Here is a 27625-nt window from a genome sequence, read left to right on the forward strand (position 1 = left end):
TTTCTTCAAAAATGAGGATGAACCGCCGGAATCGATTTCAGGAGCTTCTTACAGAACATTGATTGAAACATTTTTGCGGCCAATGGCGGAGCAGTATCCTCATTTGTGGTTTCAACAAGATGGAGCAACTGCGCATACTGCTAGGCAAACTATGGACCTGCTGCGTGAAATTTTTGGCGAACGTCTGATTTCCAAAAATTCACATTTCCCTTGGCCCCATTTGACTGCGCCCGACTTCTTTTTATGGGGATATTTAAAAGACAAACTGTATCTTAATAAACCAGAGACTTATTGACAGCTGAAGAAAAAAAAATATTCGAGACGAAATACTGAGCCTTCAACCAGACACATTATGTGGTGTAATGGAAAGCGCGTTAAAAAGAGCCAATCTTTGTATCGAGAGAAATGGTGGACATTTGTCTGATGTAATACTTTTTTTTTTTTTGTTTACTCATTTTAGTAAGTCAAGAACATAGAACTGAGAGTATTTATATAGAAGTAATTAACAAAATTAAAGCTTAGGAAACTAAATTACCAATTATATATAACACTAATCAATATTTTTTCAAACTTTTTATTTTATTTTGAAGATTGAACGTTGTCATTTACGAATGAAAAATAATATCGTTCAAATGACTGCCACGACTGGCTTTACAGTAGGCCATTCGATCAACCCAATTTTTAAGTACATTTTCGATTGTTTGGGCTCCAATTTCATGAATGGCAACTTCGATTTCGTGTTTTAAAGCATTAATTGTCTGTGGATGGTTCGCATAGCATTTGTCCTTAACGGTTCCCCACAAAAAATAGTCCAATGGGCTTAAATCACAGCTCCGAGGCGGCCAATTGATATCGGAATTCAAAAACGGTAGCCAAAAGTTCGAGTGTAACTTTGGCAGTGTGACAAGTTGCACCGTCCTGTTGAAACCAAATGTCGTCCATATCATCCTCCTCAATTTTTGGAAACAACTCGTTGAGCATGTCACGGTAACGCTCATTTTCGAAAAAAATGGCCCGATGATGCCGCCAGACCAAAAATCGCACAAAACAATGACTCGTTGTGGATGCTTTTGCTTCTCTACAGTTACGTGTGGATTTTCTGAGCCCCAAATCCGACAATTTTGCTTATTGACGTAGCCACCGATGTGAAAATATCCGAAAAGAAGAAGAAGACTCACCACTTTGGAAATAGGTTTCCAATATTTCCCAATTTTGTTCAAGCGTATAGCGTCCCATTTCGTAAATGTCAAACCTTTAAGTAAATTATGAACACATTTGACATGTCATTTGTGTTACCATTCTCAAAAAAATAGGTGGTTCAAAAAGCAAACGCTATATGGCCCACCCTGTACTAGGTAATTATTTAGATTTCTTATAAAGAAAGAAATTTTTTAATTGGGTATTAAATACATGTTTCGCCCTAGAAAAGTCTAAATCCAAAAGGGAGGCGAGATAGTTAATGTCAGACAGCGTTCTAACGAGAGGCGCATTGGCACTATATAATGTCCTCCTAAAGCCAACATGAAAAATTTTGCAACGGCGAAAATTCCTCCAAGGAACATTAAAATGTATTCTTTCTAGAAGAAACGGGCAGTAAATTTGTCCATTAACGAGATCGCAGATAAAAGAAGCTGCCTGAAACGTACCTCTGTCCCTTTATGGGCAGAGACTAATCAACAGCGTGAGTCGTATGATGGTTTGGGTCTGAGAAATTGAGTGAATTTAGCACGAAACGCACAAACATTTTTTGAACCCTCTCCACTCGATTTATATGGACTGCATGATAAGGTCTCCAAATAAAATAGGCATAATCTAATTTGGACCGCACGAACGAAGAATATAAAGTCTTAAGAGTATATGGGTCAGTGAAGTGCGATGAGTGACGTCTAACAAAAGTGAGCATAGCAAGTGAATTGGAAATGGCATAATTTAGGTGCGCGATAAAATTAAGTTTAGAATCAAAGAAGACCGCTAAATCTTTTATCACATCAGCCAAAGCAAGATATGTATGTGGTTTGAAGCTTAGAAAATGAGATTTTATGACATTTTTTCAATATTAAAAAATAGACGATTCATAAATCACCAGGAAAATAAATTATTCAACTCGGACTGTAGGTCGGCTGTATCACTAGAATTTCTTATTTCAGCGTACACTTTTAGGTCATCAGCATAGAGAAGAAAATTAGCGAAGGAAAAGCACGAACAAATATCATTAATAAACAAAACAAATAACAAAGGTCCTAAAATACTACCCTGAGGTACACCAGAAGAATAAACTTCTTCTTCTTGATTTCTAAACTAGGTTTGTATTGTTTTATTTTTTGCGTATCATATATTTATTGCCCTTAATTAGTTTTACTAGATCATGTTCGCCCGGAATTTTTGTCCGTTCTTCATTAATATATCAGGCTAACCTAACCTAACCTAATGGTGGTTTGACAATGCAAGTGGGCGAAATTGAGTTTATCGCGACAATTCTTTTATAGTAAATTTTCACCTGGTAAATCCTACTTAAAGGGACATTTTTGACCTGTTCGCAAAATAACTATAATGAAAGATCGTTTAAAAAAGGAGATTAGAGGGTTTAAACGTTTCCCGAAAATTTGAAGCAGGCAATCCATTTGTATAACATCAAGACGCACGCCACACAAATAGGAGGAGGAGCTCGGCCAAACACCCAAAAAGGGTGTACGCGCCAATTATATATATATATATTATATAATCTTAGGGGCTGAGGTTACCTGTGAGGGAGCATAATAAACTGCTCAGCCACCAGTTCCTACTAGGGTGTTACCGCAGGTCTCATCTTTAATTACGCGGGCGAGATCCAGGACAAAACAGACCGACAACTACTGGATCGGACAATGTACAGATAGACAATCAACGACATTCATCGGGAGACCCTTTCCACTTTCTTAAGCTTCCCACCACCGAATGCCGTCATCGGAGTCCAACGATCACCCATTGCAGACGAAGAGCTCCAACTTCCCCGACAGTCCCGCGTAACCTTGGCACAATTACGTTCTGGATACTGTAGCAGGTTAAACTCCTACTTATCCAGAACGACCCCGACATACTAAACATACATATGTCCGACATTTGAAGGCACCCCGCCCGACACTAACCATCTTTTCACATGCTCCATCAAACCCACTCATCTAACACCACTCTCCCTCTGAACCCAATTCAGTAATTTAGTAAGCCGCTACAAAAACAACAAAAACAGTGTGTTTGAAGAAGTTGTCAATTAAGTTCTTTATAATCAATATCACTTTTCAAAAAATAACAAATATTTTGTTTTTATATATTTTTTCCATTGTTATTTTCACGAACTAATTTGGATTTCATTAACAGCATTAAGAAAAAAATTCTTTGAACAGAAGAAAAACTCTTATATAGACATTTATAAAATTGGAAAAAAATATTATATACTTCTTTGTTGATCTCATTGCGTCGAATGTAAATACGATATAACACGTATTGAATGGCAATCGCCCGATTCTAAGCAGCAAAGTGTTTTGTTCGCCAAATGTCCACATCGGTTTGCAGGCATTTACGAAAGTCATAATCGCAAAACCCAAGGCTATAGTAAGGATTCGTAGCTTTGAAAAAATGTAGTCCCCGTCCGATTTTTATGATATAGCCGTTACCGAGGCTGTAAGAAATTGTCCTATAATTAAATTTGCTACTATAATAGGTTTAACTCAAAACTTACACAATTTTGCGATCATGCAATGTGTCTTCGAATTTAAGGCTTAAAATCACATTACGCTTTGCCATATCCGCTTTAATCTGTTCTAACACATTCCTTTGGCTCTCTGTTGCTTTGTCATCAGTTTTAGTCACCACTCGTACATACTTGAGGTGCCGACAGTTTTTTACTAGCAACTCCAGAAATGCTATAAGATTCTGAAACTTTACGAAACTTATTTAGAAGCTTGGCCGATATGTACTACATATTTTAACACACATGATATTTCTCATGAATGTATGGTTCTTCAAGCAGAACTTCCTTGACTTCTGCATTCAGGTATTTTCCAAAAAGCGATTGATAGCTTTTTCCTACGGAATTCTCATCTATTGCTATGTTTGTAACAAGCTCTCCTCGCATCACATGCTTTTGTACACGTTCCTTTATTTGCTCGGCGCGGTCAATATATTCTTTAATTCGTTCATAAAAAACCTTTTTCTTAGCAACGTCATATTCGTCTATCCAATACAAAACAAGTTAAATAAAAATAGCAGCAAATAAAATAATGATTTTTTAATCAACAAAAAAAGCTTTTAGGCAATGTCATGTAAGTTTTAGCTTACCCGCAACAAGATCCATGAGTATTTGAATGCCATCTTGGTACAAGTTTTGTGCCTCCAAAATACGGCCCGCCTGATCACACTGCACTGCTCGCATTAATATATCCTTGGCATTCATTCTATCCAATAGCATGCCCACTACAACAATATATGTAAGTACAATTTGTTGGTTTTTGTATGCTGCCGCTCTTTTTGGTAAATATTCTTTGATGCACAATAAAACAAACACTAATAATTTAAAATTTAACGAAACAAAATACACTAAAATTTCCTGAAAATAAATGTGATTTCAAATCAAACAATACATTTTTGCGACAAAACTGACAAATAAAATTTTTTCACTTGAAGTTGTTTTCGTTTTCCTACAAGCAAAAATTGTCAGAAATGACGTTACATTAAACAAAGAACGAACAGCTGTTTACTGTGCCTATCGGGTTGCCAGATGGACGAAAACGGATAACTCATATTAAATGAAGCTTAGAGGATAAACAACTTTGAATTAAGCGCTAAATGCACATTTATCAGCCTAAACGGCGGCTTGCTTTTAAAGTAATCTATAGTATAATCTTTTATTCAATGAGATTTAGTAGATATGTTAGGGAGATGTTCCTAAATAACCTTGATAACGGGTCAGGTTTAGTGTAATGCTGCATGAGCAAAGTGTACTGATTATTTCAGAAGTGAACCGACCTTTCCAGCGTGGTATGGCCATAGTTGAATAGGTTGGTGCGTTACTACTGTTCAGGTTCGAATCTCCGTACATGAAACATCCAATAATAAAAAATGTGTTTGACAATGTCAAACCTCCGAGGGAATTTCTGTCATGAAAAACATTTGCTTTTCGGTATCGGTTTCAAATGTTTACACGCCCCACACTTCACTTACTATGCAATTTGACTCGATTTTGCAACTCGGATCTTCTGGTCAAGGCGAATTGAGTACCTTAGCAAAACAGTTACTTTATTTATTACAATATGGACAAGTCTGACGCCTTTCCGATCCAAAACAAACAAGAGGAGGAGGAAATATACATATTTGTGAAAATTCAGTGAATGGCTTGTTAATATTGTGATTTGGGAGATTTAAACTAATCAAATTAATGAAAACAAAGTTCCGTGTGTTAAATTGTGAAATCACTAATTAATATAAAGCCTCCAAATGCAGTTTGTTTGCGTTTTTATGCGGAAGGCGCCATGGCAAGACGAAGAGTAGACAAAAAAAAAAAACATACACATACACAAAAAAAAAACTGCATTTGGAGGCATTATATTCATTTGTGCTTTAACAATTTAACATGCGGTACTTCTTTTGCAATAGTTTCTTTAGTTTTACTCTCCCAAATCACAATATTGCCAAGCCATTCTTTGAATTTTCACAAACATGTAATTTCTCCTACTTTTGTTTAATTTGCATTGCGAAGGGAGCTCATTTCCATTGCCCTTTCTTTAGTTTGTTTATTCATGGGCTCTTGCGACACGGCGAATTCGGAAGGCTCAATCCTTATTTTATCATTCTTGTTTGTTTGACTATGTCACTCGCGCGGCATTGTCACATTTGCCAGTCGGTTCGCGAACATTTGTGTTTGTTTACAATATATGAATATATGTGTATAATTATTCAACGAAAGTTGGTGAATATGTTGTTGAGTCACTACTACCAGGTGACCAGACGAGCGCAGCGTAATTTAGTATGGGCTGGCCAATTGCCTTGAATGTTGCTAGCAATATTTATATGTCTAGGGCTCTAATGATACATACTAGCGATTTGAGGAACTCGTTGCGACTTTGGACTTTAGTGCCAATTGCGGTTTTATGTGCCGAGGAGGCTTCAGAATCTTATAGCATACTGCTGAAGTTGACACCCAACATTTTTTTTAAAGGTCGGTATTGGTGTGTCACCGACTTTCACTTTTAACTCCTTCGTCCAGGTGAAAAAGAGAGTCGCCATGGTTTTAGTTGGGGAAACCTGGAGTTTCCTCGCAGTAAAAAAACGAGAAAGGCTACCGAGATAAACGATCACTTTAGAACACAAATCATTGATGTCATTCCGGACGCCATTAGCGAACAATCTTCAGCACAGGATACCAGTGAAACTCCCTCTGGAGAGCTTTGAAATATAGAAATTGAAAAGTTGAGAGTTATCGGACGGTAGGGATCCCCTTGGCTGGTGGGTTTCAAAGGTTTCAATAGTGGGATTACTCTCCCCGCTTTCCACTTGTCAAGAATTATGTCCTTATGGCCAAGGACATATTGAGGACCCTTGTGAGATATCCTACTCCCAATGTCGTTGAGCTTCATCAGGAGAACATGGTCCAGCGCTGCGATGGTGTTCATAACCCTTCTGTTTAGTACGTGCGGTGCCCCAAGTACTCGACAATGCGTCGAAGCCTCCTGCAAGTAGGATCGACCTCTTTTCCCTTAATTCGTATTAAAGGCCCACCATCATTTGCTCGAACTCCTGTAGAGACCATCGGGGTGATGCGTAGCAACTGACGTAGAACACATAGTCTGTTGGAGATTGTCGCCATTTTACACTGGGGAGTTTTATTGCCCACCAGCCAAATCGCCGAACCCATGTTAGTGCCCTACAATCCTATTGTGGGTATCAATACATTCAAATGGCTATACATTCAAGAAAACTGTACAAATATTTTGTTCCTATACAGTCATGGTAAATGTAGGGAAAATTCCCTACATGTAGGGATATTTGTCGAAAAAGAAGGACAGATTCTGTAAATGTAGGGAATTTTCAAAAATGACAGAAAAAATTTTACAATAGCGGGAAATATTAAAAAAGTTCATTTAAAATAAAAAGCCGCAGTAAGATTTCATACCAGTATTTTTTTCCTTATGGCAGCATACTTTTAAAGCGTTAATACGGCAACATTGCCATTTTTTCTTCGTTAACGCTAACGCGATTTTTTCTTCGCACGAAAATTGTTAGTTGTCCCGCGTTTTTTTTTTTAGTTGTAGCTTTTTTTATATTTAAAATTTATATATTTTACAGAAATGAGCTCCTCCTCTTCGACTGACTCTTTGGAGGAACATCAGGAGAAAAATTCAAGTATCGGAAACAAAAGTTCAATAACAAGTAGCTTGACGACGACAATTTTAGTGTCTGGTTGAAAGCTGTGGCTAACGATCCATTCAAATGCAAATGGGCTGAGAGCGACAAAGTTTTGAACTGCGGCAATTCTGATTTGCAGAAGCACGCCGAAGCAAAAACGTACCAAAAAAATATGAAGACAATAAAAAAGACACCTAAAATAACGAGTTTTTTTTTAAAGAAAAAGCCGAGTAATCCAAATGGTTCCAGAAATTTCGAAATAAGATTTAGCATGTTCTTCGCTGAGCATAATGTCGCGCTGCAAGTGGCGGACTATTTTATCCCAATCTTAAAAGTAATCGTGCCGGATTCTGAAAAAATAGAAACTCTGTCTTGTTTTAAACAGAACTGAATGTAATGAAAAAGTGTAATTTTTAGTCTTTTTGCTGAATTTTTCTTCATATATGTGTTTATAATATAATAAATAAGTTAATAAATTATATATTTATTTTTGTTTTTTAAAAAATATTTAAGAGCTTAGCTCTTTATTAATTCAATTATCTTTTTCCACTGATTACTTAAAATTACAATACCTCTTATAAATAGTCTTATGCTGGTTTACATAATTCTTATTGATCAGCATTTCTTATGCTGGTTTACATAATTATTTATTGATCAGCATTTCTTATGCTGGTTTACATAATTATTTATTGATCAGCATTTTAATTATTTGGCACAGTAAAGTAAGCATAAATGATTTATAAGCATTTAGCTGCAATGTAAGCAGTCATGAAATATGCTGACTAAATATTGAAATATGATAACTGATATGAAATAACTAAATATTGAAATATGAATATGCTGACTAAATATTGAAATATGAATAAATGTTGCATTAACTAATATGTGTATTTATAGATATTTTTGAAATAAAATTTCTTATTAAAGTGTCTTATAAAGTGTCAAAATAGCACCAAGCCCAAAACTTATGCAAATCATTCAATTTTGACGTTGCAAGTGCCTCATTATTGTGTAAACACAGGAGAAAAATATGTGGGGAATTTTGTAGGGAAAATTTTTTGAAGCGTAGGGAAAAGTAGGGAATTTTTTTGGGCTGTGTAGGGATTTTTCAAAAAATCATTTACCATCACTGTTCCTATAGCAGGTCCTGAGTTGCTTGACAATGGTTTGCGTTAAGCTGAACGACTCTCATGTTTTTCTGAGGCGCAATACCTCTTGGTAGCGTGGGCATTTTTCGCTGTCAGGTGCATGTGCTCCGGTACACAGCGCATATTTTTCATAACTTTTGTAGCTTGATGTCTGGTGGTCTTCTTTACCACATTGTCTGCAAAGTTTGGTGCGATCGGGTTCTTTATACGCGATTGCTACGTGATCGTATGCCCACAAACTTAATTTAAAAGTTCTTCACAGCTCAACGCAAAGCGAATCTACAAAGGTGATAGCAGCTAATTTGTGGGTTTCTTTCGATTCGGTGGTTTGAATGCCAAAACGTCTAGCTTTTTTGTTAGTTCCTCGTTCCTATTAGTAATCTATTTAAATAAATTTATTTGCTTATTCTCTCATAGAAAAAAAACCTTCTATAAATTCTCCTTGGTTCAACTCGTATTGAGCTATGGTGAAAAGATTTTTACAGATGACCCCGGTTAGATCAGCCAATCAGCTGATTCTTTCAAATTTGCTGGGAGCAGCTGAGAGAAGATTTGAGAGCGAATTTGACAGAATCAGCTGTTGGGCTGACGTCACTTGAGATCAAGGATGATATATTTACTAGGTTTGCTCTTTAACTATGGTGAACAAGAAAACTGTGAGGGGAACTCCGGCTGCCACGTCACAAGGGATTCGGCAGAAATCGGCTGTCGAGGGCCCTGTGATTCTGTCAAATTCACTACATATCTTCTCAATCCTTTTTACCATGGTATTGAACAACTGGCACGCAGTGTGTCCAGATTATTCCTTTTAAGGCTAGATCTTGCAATTATTGTTTTTTCTTTAGTCTCAGACTTTCATGGTTCTAGTCTTTTTTAATTGATATATTAAGGGCTTTTACTTATCTAAAATTATCACTTCGGCTACAGATAATTTCACATTATATATCATAAGGCCTCTGCTATTCGTCACTCCCCGCTCGCTATTTCTCTGCATGATTAACTTGACAGCGCCTGCTGATATAGCTGGCACTGATATTAAAAATCTGATGAGTTTCATCAGCAGCACAAAGCGGTTGACGCAAACATGGTCATCGTTCAAAATCCGCACGCTCCTAACCATTCCATCACCACCTCTCCCCGCCCTCTCCCTGCACCTCATCGGTCCTTCCCTTCACCTCACTTGCTTGACAATGGTATCATAAAGGACGAATCCTTCTTCGTCCAAGTGTGCTCACTGCCTGGGCAACCATACCAACCTAACCTAACCTAACCTACTGGTTGCTTCATCTATTCGCCACTTGCTAAAGTTTGGCGAAAAGAAGAGGCCTATAGGTTTACCACCACGATGTAGAGAACACAGAAGGCGTGGTCTTACGAAAACAGCTGCTTTATTTTGTGCGAAGGTGACAATAGATTTCGTCAGTAGAGGAAATGAAAAAAAAAAACCTTTGTGTGCAAATGCATGCACGTGCAGGCGTACATATGCGAGCACGATTTCTTCTATTTTTTATTACTATCTATTTATTCTTGGTTTTCCACTCACTATCACTTACTCTTCCTCTTCTTTTGGTTTGTTTATTTTCTGTATTGACGTCATGGCAAGGTGTAGTCTTGCTTGTTTCCTATATGCCACTGTGTTGTGTTCATGGAGATTCTGAGTAAAATCCTACACTTTACTCTTTCATTGTTTAAACAGGGTCTCCTGAAAACCGTTTTAAATTAATCCAATAATTTATATATGCAAATGTGCATGCAGTTCGTCATAACATAGTAGGCCGCTTTGAATTCCACGCTGGTTCCATGCATACGCCAAAAAAAAAATAAGTTTATGTGTGCTAGAAATCAGTAAAATATATAATTTTGAGATGTTTTAGTCAACCGTCTTGCAAAATGTTTTTTTATATTTTAATAAATTCTTCTATTTATCGATAAATGTATGTATGTTTGTATATATACATATAAAAAATGAGAATTATTAAAATAAAAAAGAAAAGTGGGGAGTCCGCTATAAAGTGTGAAATACTGAAAAAAATGGCTATTTAAACTAACGAAACTAAATACAAAATGAAACGCTTTTCCATAAATTTACAAAAAAATAGTTTTTTCTAGACCATAGAATTAGGCTTGATAAGTTTTGATCTCAAAATTTTAACAATAGTCATTATAAATAATTTATGAAAAGTTAATGAAATGAAAAGCCTGCTAAAGTGTCCAACGCCATCATTCTCTTTAGAAAAATAACCGTTCGCTTCGTGTCAGAGTCGTGTCATTGCTTCTGGTTATATTCCGCAATTTGAAAACAAAGCAGTACTTGGAATAGCTACGCCTACACACCGTCCATAACAACACCACCAGCAACTACTCTATTAGCAACAGCACCACAAACAATCATGACCTACACCATCGCCACCATCTACATATGTCTAAAAAGATGCCCATAGCGCAGTCCCTCCTGTCGATGGCCAGCTCTACCCTAGCAACAAGGTTTTGCAGTGCCGACTCGCAGGATTTTCCACTCTGATAGGCATGCTGAAATGGAGACCGAGGGTGAGCCTTCAGCGACTTCTGACGTATGCGCAATTCCACCAGTCGTTCGAGACTTTTCAGCATGAAAGAGGTCATGCTGATGGGTCTAAAGCTTATGGGGCTGGTGTAGTCGTCTTTTCCAACCTTTGGGATGATAGCGACCCTCACCATCCTCCAAGAGCGTGGTATGTAAGCCAGTGCCAGGCATGCCGAGAAGATTTTCTTCAGGGCTGCTGTCACGGACTCTGCACCTTCCTTCAGCATGGTAGGATATATGCCATCTGGTCCGGACGACTTGTAGCCGCCAAAAGATTTGATGGCAAATTGAATGGCGGCCTCATTCACAACAGATCTGGCAACGAACCAGTCATGCAGAGAAGGTGTAACAGCTCTGACAACTGCCTCTATCAATAAGGGCTGTTGCCGGCTGACGCTTATCTGATTACCAGAAAAGTGAGATTCCATCAGCAAGCTGAGTGTCTCACTTTGCCGCTCCGTGAAGGAGCCATCAGATTTCCTAATTGACCCCAGCTTTGCAGTTGGGTCCCTTTTCAGGTTCCTAACCAATTTCGCCGTGTCACTCAGAGATTCAATACCGCTGCAGCATTCTCTATATGAGGTTCTTTTCGATTTCCGAATAAGCCTCTTGTAGTTCTTCTGAACCTCACGGTATCGCTCCCAGTCCTCTGCAAGGTTAGTCTTGAGGGACCGGTTTAGAAGTTTTCTCGACTCACGCCTCAACATCTGGAGGAATCGAGACCACCAAGGAACGGGAGTCTGGTTAGGCAGATGTCGAATTGGACAGGCTGACTCAAAACATTCGGTTAGGGCAGCGTTGAGTTTCTCAACAGCCGCCTTAATGGTCTGTTCTTTTCGAAGTCTTGGTGGCGCAACGCCAAGGTCTCGCAACGTCTCCCAAAACTTTTGCCAGTCTGTTTTTCTGGAGTTTCTAGAGGGCAATGGCATTTGTGCCTCCTCGCCACACTGAAACTCAATGTACCTGCGGTCCGAGCACGAATCTTCGGCAAGGACTCTCTAGTTCTTGATTGACCACACAAGTTTCGAGTTTGATAGGGTTAGATCAATCACCTCCTGCCTTCTAGCTGTTACAAACGTTGGCTGTGAGCCCTTGGTATGTATGTCTAGGCAAGAGGACGCGATAAATTCGAATAGTCGAGAACCCCGTCCATTGCACTTGCTGCTGCTCCAGATTATATGCTGGGCATTAGCATCGCAACATAGGATGAGGCCCAGATTGCGCCGCTCACAGAACCTCACGAGTCTAGTGTCTACCTCTGTAACACACCTCAGCTGCTACCAGGTCTTGGCAACAGAATAGCTCAAGACCCGTCATAGTGAGATGGGATGATACTATAAGACCGGCCCTAGGTATACTCGAACTCCTGTCATATAATAACGTGGTCCCTTTCAGCGCACTTAAGCCACAGGGACGGCCCCTAAAGACCCAGGGCTCTTGCACTGCTGTTATGTGGGGTAATGTGTGCAGCTGGGTAAGCCTTCTACTTGGCCGCCCTCTTGCATGTGCTTGGGCGAAGGTCCAGCTCCCGATCCTCCAGACGAAGATTTCGCCGGGCAGACAGCTGTGCTGGACATTTTGTCGAGGCGCCGATAGGGACTTGGCTCAGCAGAACCTTTTCCCGCTACATTGACTGGCGCCAAGACCGCGCTCGTACCTTGGGGGGTCTTGGCTCGGCTATTGGCGGCAAACGCAGGGCAGGGAGGTGTGCTGCTTTCAGCCACCGTTCTTCTCCGCTTACTTCGAGAGCGAGACATCTTGGGAGCGCCCGTGTGCTCTCGCTCGTAGAGTTGAGAGACTTGGGTAATGGTTGTGACCTCCAGAATCCATGCCCCTGCAACCGAAGCGGGTGGATTGCTACTTGTGTGGATTCCACCTGGAGTAATATCCTCTGTATTTTCCATTACCAAGGATGGTTTTTTTTCGGGACTCCTCCCTAGCCAGTTTGGTTCGCGGTCTATGCTCGTTGTCAAGACGACATTTCACACTACAAAAACCTTTTGCTTTTGTTTTTTCTATTGATGGATCATAAAACAGTTTTAAGTCATTTGCGCAAAAATAACGGATTTATTTTTCTCCAAAATAATATAATATATGTATATATAAGTTAATAAATTATATATTTATTTTGATTTTTAAAAAATATTTAAGAGCTTAGTTCTTTATTAATTGAATTATCTTTTTACACTGATTACTTAAAATTACAATATCTCTTATAAATAGTCTTATGCTGGTTTACATAATTCTTTATTGATCAGCATTTTAATTATTTGGCACAGTAAAGTAAGCAGAACTTAATCGCTCAGGCACAATTTTTTATAAGAGCGTACAATTGCTGGCGTACGCCGATGATATTGACATCATCGGTCTTAACAACCGCGCTGTTAGTTCTGCCTTCTCCAAACTGGATAAAGAGGCAAAGCGAATGGGTTTGGTGGTGAACGAGGACAAAACGAAGTACCTCCTGTCTTCAAACAAACAGTCGGCGCACTCGCGTATCGGCACCCATGTCACTGTTGACAGTTATAATTTTGAGGTTGTAAAAGACTTCGTGTATTTAGGAACCAGCATTAACACCGATAACAATGTCAGCCTTGAAATCCAACGTAGAATCTCTCTTGCCAACAAGTGCTACTTTGGACTAAGTAGGCAATTGAGCAGTAAAGTCCTCTCTCGTCGAACAAAACTAACACTCTACAAGACTCTCATCATGCCCGTCCTAACGTATGGCGCAGAAGCTTGGACGATGACAACATCCGATGAAGCGACGCTTGGAGTGTTCGAGATAAAGATTCTGCGTAAGATTTTTGGACCTTTGCACGTTGGCAACGGCGAATATCGTAGACGATGGAACGATGAGCTGTATGAGCTTTACGACGACATAGACATAGCGCAGCGAATAAAGATCCAGCGGCTTCGTTGGCTGGGTCATGTCGTCCGAATGGATACAAACGCTCCGGCTTTGAAAGTATTCGATGCGGTACCAGCTGGTGGTAGCAGAGGAAGAGGGCGGCCTCCTCTGCGTTGGAAAGATCAGGTGGAGAGGGACTTGGCTTCACTTGGAGTGTCCAATTGGCGCCGGTTAGCACGAGAAAGAAACGACTGGCGCGCTTTGTTAATCTCGGCCAAAATCGCGTAAGCGGTTATCGCGCCAATTAAGAAGAAGAAAGTAAGCATAAATGATTTATAAGCATTTAGCTGCAATGTAAGCAGTCATGAAATCAGTACAACGAACTTGGCTAAATATGCTGACTAAATATTGAAATATGAATAAATGTTGCATTAACTTATATATATAAGTACATATCTATATTTTTGCAAAAATATTAAGTTACTTTAATAACACTTAAATGTATTTTTTATTTGCTGCCTGCTTGGAGTGTCCCTTGAACTAAGGGATTCGAGCAAACGTCTATTTAATAGGGCTAGAAGAATTAAGCCTCCCTCAAGAGAATAGGATAAGGAAGCAATAGTTGCCTTGTATGGATGTAGGGGCGCGATTGGGGAAAAATGGGGCCCCTCACCTACAGTTTTAGTTTGTCTGTATAAAACTGTTATAAAGCCAAATCTGTTCTATGGAGTTCTTGACCGATTGGAACACGCTGGAGAGGACCACATAGGTGAAGACGTTGGAGAGAGTTCAAAGATTTGCTCTAATTCGAACCAAAGGGCGCTTCGAATTACTCTTACTCTACTTTAGTGTTTATCGCAACGATAAATATGGCACATGTGGATATCGTAGGCAAAACTGACACTGGACGTGCCGCAATCAGGCTGAGAGGTTTAAGCTACAAGCTTACGGTCAATCAAGTAGCCTCAGAAACTTTGAATTTATCCCCATGGTGAATGATGGACTTTTTTTTTTCTTGTATTCATTTTTATTGTAACTAGTTAACAAAAATAAACTAACGAACAATTTTCTTCGGTTTTTGTATAATACAATTAATATGATGGTGCTTTGCACAAAACTTGCGAAGGAGTTGTTTACTGAACGAGGTGGTGCGGCTTTTTGCGTTTCAGCCTCACAAACAATTTATGTTGGTCGGTGAGGGCTGAGGCTTCGCTGTTGACATGATGAGATAGCCTATTTATATGAGATAGGACATTTTTTTAATTATGGCGGCAACTGGTTCTATGCCGAGATCGCGTTCGAGATCGCTGATGCTTACATACCAGGGCGCGTTAGTAGCGCATTGCAAAATTTTATTCTGGAACCTTTGGATTTGAAATATGTTGCTGGAGCTTCAGCAACCCCATAGTTGTATCCCATACGTCCAAATTGGTTTTAGTATTTGCTTGTAGATAAGTACTTTATTGTACATGGATAAAGCGGATCTTTTACCCATAAGCCAACACATGATTCTGAATTTAATATCGAGTTCTTCTCTTTTCTTCTTTACGTGAGAACTCAATCTGAGTTTGGTGTCAAGAGTCATACCCAGGTATTTAGCCGTGTTATGATACGGGACTTGCACTCCATTTATATATAGTGGAAGATATCTTATTTTATTGTACGTGAAATCAATATGAACGGATTTGGTTTCATTTAGTTTTATACGCCAAGTAACTGTCCACTCATAGATTCTGTTTAAATGTTTTTGAAGATTTGCAATTGACTCAATTTGTGTATTTTCAACTGACAAGATAGCGGTGTCGTCTGCAAACGTTGCTATGACACAGTTCTGAATGGTAGGCAAATCTGATGGGAAAACTAGATAAAGGATCGGCGCCAGAACGCTACCCTGTGGGACACCAGCTTTAATTTCTTTCAGGTCAGAATACGTGTCGTCGTATTTAATTCGAAAGAAGCAATTGGATAGATAGGATTTTAAAATGTTATATTATAATATTGAATTGGTAATATCTCTTTTATTTTGTTGAGAAGGCCATCGTGACATATCTTATCGAAAGCCTTGGATACATCTAGGAAGACAGCCGAGCACACTTTTTTCTTTTCGAAGGCATTTTCTATAACTTGAGTTAGCCTGTGAACTTGATCGATTGTCGAATGTTTTGGGCGAAAGCCAAATTGATGCGCTGGTGTCAGATTCATCTGCTCAATAATATTGTTAAGGCGTTTGGCAAGTACTTTTTCCAATAGTTTTGACAAAATGGGTAGGAGGGATATAGGCCGATATGATGAGACGTCGTGTGCTGGCTTTCCTGGCTTGTTGACCATGATCACCTCGGCAGTTTTCCAGTATATAGGGATGTGTTTCAATCTGAAGATAGCATTCATAATTTTGGTTAATTTAATTAGAGTAATTGGTGGGAGTTGTTTTAGGATTTCCCCGATGATGAGGTCAAAGCCAAGAGCCTTTTTGGATTTTATTTTTTTTATTTCATCACATAATTCAGAATCCATTACTGGAGGAGTTTCGTCGTGATCGTTGAGTTAACATGATTCCATTTCAGCCGCTCTAGATACGTCGTATGGCTTGAAAATATTTTCAAGGTATTCAGAGAAGGTATTAGCTTTCTCTAAATTGATTTTTGCCCATGTGGTATCTCTTTTTCTTATTGGTGGATATTGTATAGCTGGTTGTGAAAATCTTTTCGCGCATTTCCAAAGTGAGTAATCGGTGCTGTGTTCATTTGTTAGCTCTTTTAGGTAGTCACTATGAGAGCGGTTTTTAAAATCCTTTATCTTTTTAGAGAGGTCTTTTGTTATTTTATTTAAAGTAATTTTATCAGGTAGGGATCTGGATTGCTGCTATCGTCGGCGTGTTTTGCGTTTTTCTCTAACCATTTCTTTTATTTCTCTAGTGTACTTATGTCCCGCTGAGATAGTTCTTATAACGGGGATACTGCGCCACGCTGCGCGTTGAATGATGTTTGACAAGCTCAATACTTCATCGTCAAAAGCCTCATTACTATTTATTTCATCATCCGACAGTATCTTTCTAAAGTAATCCCAGTCAGTGTATTTATTCGTTAGTGTAAATTGTGGTTCCTTGGTAATTACACTTTTATGTATTGTTGAGTATATTGGAGAATAGTCCGAGTTTAAATCTAGTCCACTTTCTATGCGCCTACATTCTGAAGAAAAATTTCTGGTTATGAAGAAGTCTATAAGATCAGGAATCTTCTGTGGATCTGTTGGCCAATACGTTGGTCCTCCAGTAGAAAGTGTGCTGCATCCAGTACTTTGGAGCGCCTTGTATAATTCTCTGCCTTTTGTTGAGATAATTTTCGACCCCCAATGGGTATGCTTAGCGTTAAAATCCCCGCCCATTATGAACCCATGTTTACGGTTATTGATTAGCCGCAGGTATTGATCACATGTGATCTTATGTCTTGGAGGGCTATAGACTGCTGTAAGTGATAATTTTTTACCGCAATTAATCGAAATGGTTATCGCTTGAAATTCATTTGTAGAGAGTCTACCGTCTTCAAAATGTTTTATGCTTTTTTTTATAATGATTGCAGCCCCTCCACGTGCACAGTTATTTGGATGTATTGTAAGGTATGTCACAAAATTTGGTAAACTAAAATATGATTCCTTGGTAAAATGAGTTTCCGAAATCAAACAGATGTCGATTTTTCAGAATTGAGGACTATTTCAAGATCATTTTGATGCTTCAGTAAGCCGTTTGCAGTCCATAGCATAATTTTAAAAAGATTGGTCATTGGGCTTGAGCAAAAATTTTTTCAAGTTTTAGTAGTCGCTTTTCAACTGCTAGCATGAACTCATTTTGTTTTGTTAGTTTTTCTAGGATTTGATGCAAAATATTTGTATCTTCCGAATGATTATTCCCTTTTACCATTTGGCAGTATGTTGGTCCATTAGTTATTAATGCAGTTCTTTGAAGAGTGGGATTACGTGCAGATATTTTTGGATTATTTTCTGTGGGTTTTGCTTTTTTTGCTTTAATATCTTTATTTTTGGTATCGCTTTTTTGTTACCGGATCTTTGATCGCGTATCTTTTGCAACTCCTTAGCAAAAACAAAGCCTCTATAGCTAGCTGGATGTGCTTCACCACAATTGCAGCATTTTGGTTGTATTTCTTCAGGCTTATTGCAATCAATTGTTTTGTGTTTTCCAGTGCCTTTGACGCACCTTGGGAATGATGAACGTGAAATTTTCCACTCGCATTCTATCAAGGGAAGAGTGACCGGGGTGCAGTAGTTGGAGAAAAGGCCTGGTAAACTTGTTCAAGGGATGGCTCGAATATTGGTAGAGGAACTGTCTGCAAGAAGCTCTGCATCAAACTCGAGTTCAGGCTTCAGGATCACTGTCATGCGTCCCGAGTGGACGTAGCTGAAATAAAAAGAGCAGCTGATTGGCTACTCACCTGTATATTAATTGTCACGAAAGTAAATATTTGCAACTACAGCTAAGCGGCAATTATAATCTGGGCTCGGTGGTGGTGCATTTAAAACTGGTCGGGGAATGCTTCGCTTATCTTGCAATACCATCCAAAATCTTTGATATTATACTCTTTTGGGTATCTGGCCAAAGGGACTAGGATGAGCTAGCTAGACAGGGGTCTGTGGGGACGTTACTCCGCGAAATGGAAAATTGGGATCCTCTTGACTACTTGTGGTCTGCTCGGTGGACTGGAAAGTTGGGCTTCGAGACAACTCAGTGAACTGTGGACAAATACACAAACTTGTAAGGTGACGAGATCCATCTAATCACGGATGGTACGGATGCGCTCGAAGGAGCTTCTAAGTTAACAAAGCCTCAGCTCCCGAATTTCGTGGGTGTCCTTACAGGCCATTGTCCGCGAGGTGTGAATGCTGTGTTATTCTGCATTACTTCAACTCCTTTTTGCGCCAAATCTTCGGATTATTAGGTGAAATTATCTCAAAATCTTCTCTTTGCCTGTTCTGCTCTCCCGGGGCTAAGATTAAGGGATCGCGGCTCTCACATCTTTGCTACGTCTGTTGATATAGCAGATCTTGATATTAGCCAACTAATGAACTTCTCCAGGAGTGTCATGGTTAACATAACCGTGGTTCAGAGAACGTTTGGTCATCATCCGTACTCCCTCCTTCATTCTTTGGCGCGATTTTTCTCTTTCCGGATTTCTAAGTGGGTACTCTCTTCGGGCACCCATTTAACCTAATCTAACATACATACCTTTTTACTGAAAGCATGGAACGGTTACAGAGATATTTCCTTACTTGCTAATTTTCTTTTATTTCATGAGTGGCTAGTGTAACCAACAAAATTGAGGGAATGAATATAAGTGACTTGCTTCTTTTGAGAGTGTGAATAAGTATCATACAACTGCAATCAACTCATCTGTCAACCGTAAGGCAGAGACCTTTCCAATATTGTACATTGGCTTTGAAAAGCGAGAGAAATATTTTCAATGCTGAGAGATTTAAGAAAAAAAAAAAAAATAAGCAGAGACACTTGAAAGTAGAATACAGCAAGTATAAAATTCAATTCGAATGAAATATTCTATTTTATTACCCTTCCAAGTAGGACAAAAAAGAAGTTGAAGAAAAAAATTAATAGCGAATTTGCATAATCGATGGTATGCGTTGCAGCAGGGTATGAAATTCTTCATGTCGGGCTGGGTACAATTCAATTATCCCCGTACTCAAATGTGGTAGAATGGCAACCATTTTCGCTTAACAATTTCAGGGTGCTTGTGTCACTTTAAAGGGATTACTGATGTTCAATTTCGGTTTATGCATTGGAAAACTCAATTTGTAGCTTTACAGTTGGTCAAAATGAATGCGAAAAGGCCAACCAAACCGGTTGCTAACATTTAAAGTTTAAAAGGTAGGATGGCGGTCTTATAGAATTGAGTGCTTCACTAGAGATAGCTAAAGCGCTAATAAAATAAAAATATTTCAATTTAAAGATGATTGTTACTTATACGCCACCGGACTGCTATTTTTTCTTCCCTGTAATACTCGTAAATTGCAATTGCCTAATTTTACCAGGCAGGAGAATATCTGTTGGCACTGCTTTCAATATCTGTATTAGGGTATTAAGTATTAAATCCCAAACTGGCTATATCGACATGTGGTAAATAAGCGCATTGAAATGATGTTGAACTGCTTGACAACTTAATCGCCCAAAGGATTATAGTAGAATGTGTTGATTGACAGCGCGGCAGCTTAACCAATAGTGCGTCTCGATTATTACCATCCATAGTGTTGTTGGGATTCCAAGGAAAAGTGAATCCTACTAAATTTAAAGGAAAAAATTAGCAGAAAGTGAACGCGTGATATCGCCAAAGTTTGGCCAACGCAGAGTACACGCCAAGTACAGAGCCGATATTGTTAGTGGGTCACTAAAATTTTTATTTGCCTTCTAATAGAAATAATAGCAAGAAAGAAAAATTAAAAATTTAAAAATTTCTATTAATTCTATGAAAAAACTGTCTAATAATTCATAAAATTATACATTCAATTAATACACCTCCCATTTTTTTCTTCAGATAGGTAAACAAGTAAACTAGGAGGTTTTCTCACATTTTTTTTCAGCCTGATTTACACATAAACATTTAGCCGTAATTTTGTAAGCCAAACATCAATAATATGGTTTGCTACCGACTAGAAAGACTTAAGGTTACGTTCTTTGGTTAATCTCAAGACGAAAGAGTCCTAAAAGTTGGAGCCAAACTCGAAGGCCCTAAGAATGACCGACATTTTTATTTTTATCTTTCCTCATTATGTTGATCCTATAGATCGCACATAGACCAGAAATTGATCCATAGTGATACCAAATGTTTATACGGAAAGTTTAAGAATTTTATATTTTTATTTTAATACTCAGTTTAGATAATTTAAGTAGGCTGCAAATTTTTTGACCTGCCGCACTTTTAATTTTGAAAATGATGCAGAACCTCGGTAGTTTATTCGTGTTTTGCTAAGTGCAGGGCAGTGCCAGAATAGGTGTTCCAGAGTTCCTCTCTCGTTGACTTCGTTACATATTGTGCATGTATCGTTTTGCTCAAGCTTCAGTTTGGCCGCGTGCGATGGGAAGTATCCTGGGAAGAGATAAAATATAGTTTGTAGACCTGCGTAGCACGATTTTCACCATCTTGCATGAGTTGCTTCTTTTCCATCTTGAATTCGCTTCTCGAATCATTGCTGCCTCTATATCTAGTCGTTGTTTGCAGCGAGGTGGTTGTATGTATACCGGCCATGCCTAGCTACAGGAAGACTTGCGCTTACTTTGGCTAGTACATTCACTCTCCCGTTTCTTTCAATTATCTTGTGTCCTGGAACCCAGTAGATGGTGGCTTGTTGCTTAGTTCCTAGCTCATCTATTATGTCTTGGCATTGTCGTATGCAGTGTGAGTATGAAATTACAGCTGCTACAGCTTTGATGGCGAAAGTTTATTTGAGAGTTCGTTGCTTTCGTTGTTTTGTAGATCTTAGCTTGGAACACACTGTACTAGTCATGTAATTTGTATGACTGTTCATAGCCTACCCTCCTTATGAAGGTGTGACTAAAAATGTCTATATCATTTGATGTAGAAATCTTATGCCTACAAAACTAAATTCATACGAAAGCAAATAAATTGTTTTTGGCCTTTATCAGACAATTAAAACGAGGAAGCAAAGTTGAAGAAAAAGAAAAAAAAAATTTTTTCTGGTTACGATATTTATAGAAAAAACTAAAGCTATGCACTGTTATGCAACTATGTATATTGATTTATCGACAGTTTAGGAATGAGATGAGTAAGGTTTGAGGTTGGCTTTTTATGAATAAGAATTTGAGGGTGAACATTTCCAAACATATATTTGTTAACTAACCAATTAAATTTACGACCTCTACTTGGCCACTTAAAAAGTTTATTTTCACCGCACCACTGTGCTGTTAAGGATTTTAACCAGGTATAGTATTTCGGGACAGTGCGAACCGTTAAAGTCCAATTGTAGGTATAAAGTCCATATAAAAGAAAGAGCATAATTTTAGGAACAATATTTACATTTAAACTTGTTCATACATACCTGTAATATTTCAATTTCTACTAATTCCTAGTTTCTTTTTTGGAAAGATATTGAAAACTTCTATCTAAATATTTATCTATGTATTTTGGTAGTTGCTGATATGTGATTCTCTTAAAAAGGAGAGTGCTTGATGTAGATCGTAGCTTTTTAGCTATAGACTGACAAGTTATGAGTTAATTCAGGAAATGGAGTTTTAACAGAAACATAATATTATTTTTGCATAGTTTAATTGAAAAAGTTTCAGCGTTTCAAATTATTTAAATGCTTCACTTGAGTTAATTTTATACTAACTTCAGCACCTCACCTATTAACATTTGAAATCTATTTACTTACCTTATATACTCAGGGCTTTTATTTTCATTGCTATTTAAAACTCTCGTGTATTTCGACATTATTTATTAAAGCTGCGCTATTTTTCATTTTGTGTAAACAACCGACACCACTTTACTTGTGTTTGTGAACGAGCTCATATGTAACTCAAATATACAGTCGTTATTGCACTTCTCATTTATTTAATCTATTTATCGCTTAGTACTTGATATATAGCCACAGAGATTTTTTTATTGCCTCCACTAGTCAGTACACAGCAAGGAATTTCCTTTCGTTCTTTCGAATTTCCTTTTGTTGAGCAGCATTCGCAGCTTTTTTGTTACAGCTTTCTGTTGCTTCCTATCTCATTGAACTGAATCTATGCACGCTCAATCAGGGGCCATACATATCCGTATGTACATAAATATTCTGTATCTATGTAGCATGTGCAGTGCGTTTGTTACGATTTTCTTACGTCGATGGCATAATTACTTCAGTGCCTTTCCTTTGAAGTTTAGAAACATGAACTGATGAAAAATGTGTGAAATGCTTGGATATAATATAATACGGAACTAACGGGTGATGTTTTAGTTGTTATCTTTTTAAACAGTTGGTTTAAACAGCTGACGCACGTTTCGTGTTTGTTTCACTGTCAAACATCTTCAGTTTGGTCTATAATTTAACCATGAATAGTCTTACAAACGAACAACGCTTGCAAATCATTGAATTTTATTATAAAAATGCGTGTTCTGTTCAGAAAGTTTATCGCGTGCTTCTTCCATTTTATGGCCAGTTTAATCGACCCACTAAAGCGGCTATTCGAGCTATTGTGACTAAATTTAGAACCATATTTACATTATTGGACATCAAACCACCAACAAGCTTACGTAGAGTGCGAACTGAAGAAAATATCGCAGCTTTTTCGGACAGTGTTAATGATGACCATCAATTATCGATTCGTCGCCGTTCGCAGCAATTCGGCCTCTGTTACTCAACAACGTGGAAAATTTTGGGAAAGGATTTAGGTGTGAAGCCTTTCAAAATACAGCTGGTGCAAGAATTGAAGTCGAACGACCAAGCGTAACGCAGATTTTTTGGTGAATGGACTCCTGGAAAGTTGGCCGAAGATCCACTTTTTTATCGAAAAATTGTGTTCAGCGACGAAGTTCATTTTTGGATCAATGGGTACGTAAATAAGCAAAATTGTCGATTTTGGAGTGCACATAAGCGAGAAGAATTGCAAGAGCTACCAATGTATCCAGAAAAGGTCACAGTTTGGTGCGGTTTATGGGCTGGAGGTATCATTGGACCGTACTTCTTCAAAGATGCTTCAAATCGTAACGTAACGGTGAATGGTGAGCGCTACCGTGAAATGATATCCATTTTTTTTTTGCCCAAAATGCAAGAGCTTGACTTGCATGACATGCGGTTTCAGCAAGACGGTGCCACATGCCACATAGCACGCGTAACAATGGACTTGTTGAGAGACGAGTTCGGTGAACATTTTATTTCACGTTCGGCACCTGTCAATTGGCCACCCAGATCGTGCGATATAACGCCTTTAAATTATTTTTTGTGGGGCTATGTTAAAGCTCATGTCTATTCAGACAAGCCTGCTTCAATTAACGCATTGGAAGACAACATTAAAGCATTTATATGTGAGATACCGGCCGAAACATTGGAAAGAGTATGCCAAAATTGCACTAAGCGGATGGACCATTTGAAGCGCAGTCGCGGTCAACATTTGCATAAAATAATCTTCAAGCATTAAATTATATGGTATTATACTGTACTATCGATTTAAATAAAAACTTCATGCACTTTTCTGAATTTTACTTGCGTTTTTTTGAAAAGCTTTCCTATAGCTCTTAAAAAATCCCCCTTTACTTTGACATAACTTCTTTTCTGTCATTGTACAATCATTACAGGTATTTTCTGGTCAGAGAATATATATTGCGGTACCTCAAGGCTTTTGACTTCATCTTCTTCCCATCTATCCATGCTCTGTAACAACATATTTATAAATAAATAAATAATAACAAGTAGTTACGCTGTCTGCATGCAAAAAAAAAACTTTGGTCTGACATGAAGCTAAAAAGTCCAGGCAGGATGCTACTCATAATGACCTCTTGAGCTAGGAAATCGTCGTCCTTCAATCCGATATAACCTTTTTCGCAAAATATCTGTGAAAAAAGATCACATAATCGTTCAGATAAAATGTTTTGCAATATAAATCTTTCAGTTAAACAACTAAACACTGCTACACGCATGTCACACATAAAGAAGATCTTCTCAATAAGAGAAACTCCTTCCAAGATTATCCGAGCCACAAGGGTGTTCACCCGCAATAAATGGATGTACGGTAACAAGCACGTAAACGAGCTCACTCAGAAGCTCAGGTAACACACATTAAATCCTGAGCTAATCAACCATTCAAGTTGGAAAATTCTAAAATGGGACTTATTTTAAACAATAAAATGAAAAGAAATGACAACAGTCGGCGCACTCGCGTATCGGCACCCACGTCACTGTAGACAGTTATAATTTCGAGGTTGTAAAAGACTTCGTCTATTTAGGAACCAACATTAACACCGATAACAATGTCAGCCTTGAAATCCAACGTAGAATCTCTCTTGCCAACAAGTGCTACTTTGGACTAAGTAGGCAACTGAGCAGTAAAGTCCTCTCTCGACGAACAAAACTAACACTCTACAAGACTCTCATCATGCCCGCCCTAACGTATGGCGCAGAAGCTTGGACGATGACAACATCCGATGAAGCGACGCTTGGAGTGTTCGAGAGAAAGATTCTGCGTAAGATTTTTGGACCTTTGCACGTTGGTAATGGCGAATATCGCAGACAATGGAACGATGAGCTGTATGAGCTTTACGATGATATAGACATAGCGCAGCGAATAAAGATCCAGCGGCTACGTTGGCTGGGTCATGTCGTCCGAATGGATACAAACGCTCCGGCTTTGAAAGGATTCGATGTGGTACCAGCTGGTGGTAGCAGAGGAAGAGGGCGGCCTCCTCTGCGTTGGAAAGATCAGGTGGAGAAGGACTTGGCTTCACTTGGTGTGTCCAACTGGCGCCGGTTAGCACGAGAAAAAAACGGCTGGCGCGCTTTGTTAAACTCGGCCAAAATCGCGTAAGCGGTTATAGCGCCAATTAAGAAGAAGAAGAAGAAGGTGTACGTAGAACCTTTTCTTTCAAAGAACCCGAAAGAAAGAAGCCCAACGGTTTAAAATCACATGATCTTGGCGGCCAATTGACATCGCCGCGTCGTGAGATTATTCGGCCATCAAATTTTTCGCGCAAAAGAGCCATTGTTTCGTTAGCTGTGTGACAAGTGACACCGTCCTGTTGAAATCACATATCATCCACAACAATATCTTCCAATCCGGGCCATAAAAAGTTCGATATCATCTCACGATAGCGAACACTATTCACAGTAACTGCCATATGATGCCGCCGCCCCATAAACCGCACCAAACAGTCACTCTTTGTGGGTGCATTGGTTTTACGGCAATCATTGGATTATCATTCGCAAAAATGCTGAAACTCTGCTAATTGACAAATCCACTGAGGTGAAAATGTGCCTCATCAGTGAAGATGATTTTCTTCGAAAATTGGTCATTCACTGTTGCCATTTCCTGCCACCATTCTGACCATTGACGACGCTTGAAATGGCCAAGAGGCTTTAGATCTTGAGTTAATAGCATCTTGTACGCGTGTAAATGCAAGTCTTTATGCATAATGTTCATCAACGACGAGGGTGAGAGGTGCAATTGTTGGGCACGACGATGAGTTGAGGTGGACGGCTCTTCAACCACACTATCGCGAACAGCAGCAATATTTTCTGCAGTACGAGCTGTACGAGCATGCACTGGTGTTTTCACATCTCCTACAGAACCGTTTTGGTCAAACTTTTGCACAATTTTTCCGATTGTCCGCACATTTGGACGATTAAATTGACCGAAAGAAATCACGAAGTGCGCGATATGCATTTTGATTTGAACGCACCAAGAGATTTGGTGGCTCATAAAACACTCAGGCTAAAAAGACCATTGTACATCAAAGAGCTTTGGAAAGAGGGTAGATAGTTAAGGCGGAAAGGAGAAAAGTATCAGCGAAAGAGATAGGAAAGAATGGAGACAGAGACAGAGGTAGTTAGTCTTGTGAGAATTTTCCAGATTCTTTGGTAAATCTATAAATATCCTTCAGTTTCAGAGAGCGAATATTTCTCATTCTCACGACGTCGGAACCCAAAACTCTCCTGCTCTAGCAAGGGCAGGACACTCAAAAGGAAAGTGCTATGTGCCTCCTCCAAGCAAGACAGGTACATTGGATCCTCAGTGATTCAGTGGTCATATGCTGACCCCATGGGTTGTGTCCTGTAATAATACCGATCATCAACCGAACGTTTTTCCTTTCAAATTTTAGTAGAAAGTTTGACAGTTTTATGTTCGGACTTGTCACAAAACACTTTGCAGTTCTGCAGCGTTCTAGACCGGACCATCGCTCTTTATGTAAATTCCATACATAATTGTTGATCCAATTCATGATTCCTGCGGAACTGATTCCGATTATTGGTTCTGGCCCTTGTGGGGGAACCGATCATCCAGGGTTGGCCAATTCATCGGAAATTTCGTTTCCTTGAACTCCAGGGTGTCCTGGAACCCATATGTTGTAAGTACAAGCCTGTTCTGTCTTGTGACAGAAATAAGCTTCTTCTTACTTTCTAGCACAATCTTTGAGGTCAGCTTCGCGTTCTCCGGAGCTTCAGCGCAGCATAACTGTCACTGAAAACTCCAATCTGTTTCTCCCTTCATCTAACCTCGACTAACCATTCGGCTACTTTCAGGATGGCTAAAGGAGTGAACTTAGTAATGGAATATTTTGTGTCTTATATGTATATTTAATTTTAAATAATAATGCTTGAAGTGAATTTTAGAATTTAAGTACATCATATTAAGTAGCACAATTTAAAACAAAAACATATTTTCGTGAAAAAATTAACAAAATGTATTATTTAATTTTGTATTAATTATTTCTTCAACCAATGTCTCAAAAACTCTATGTTTTAAACTTAAAATAGCCGAAACGAAATATTCTTTCAATAATCCAAATATCTTATTAGGAGGGAAACTTTTTAAGGTTGACGGTGGAAACTCGATGTGTTAAATTTTGAAAGATCATATACCGATTATGCCTCGAGCTCACAAATGACAACTCTTCGTGCTATTTAGGGGTGCATCCATTCATTAGTGAGCCACCTGTGGATTAGTTACAGTGCTAC

The 27625-nt window shown here is 38.7% G+C and overlaps 1 protein-coding gene across 1 annotated transcript; it reads right to left on the minus strand.

Annotated features, from left to right (window-relative positions):
• Positions 1-3225: 3225 nt before the first annotated feature.
• Positions 3226-4695, minus strand: LOC128861705 (MIT domain-containing protein 1-like). Its single transcript, XM_054100043.1, has 4 exons — positions 4315-4695; positions 3971-4209; positions 3716-3915; positions 3226-3655 (listed from the first exon to the last, which is right to left on the minus strand). The coding sequence occupies exons 1-4, from the start codon at positions 4442-4444 to the stop codon at positions 3502-3504; spliced, it is 723 nt and encodes a 240-aa protein (XP_053956018.1). The 5' UTR covers positions 4445-4695; the 3' UTR covers positions 3226-3501.
• Between the last annotated feature and the right edge of the window lie 22930 nt (positions 4696-27625).

This window comes from Anastrepha ludens, chromosome 4 (assembly GCF_028408465.1).
Source record: "Anastrepha ludens isolate Willacy chromosome 4, idAnaLude1.1, whole genome shotgun sequence".
In the NCBI taxonomy this organism is placed as follows: Eukaryota; Metazoa; Arthropoda; class Insecta; order Diptera; family Tephritidae; genus Anastrepha; species Anastrepha ludens.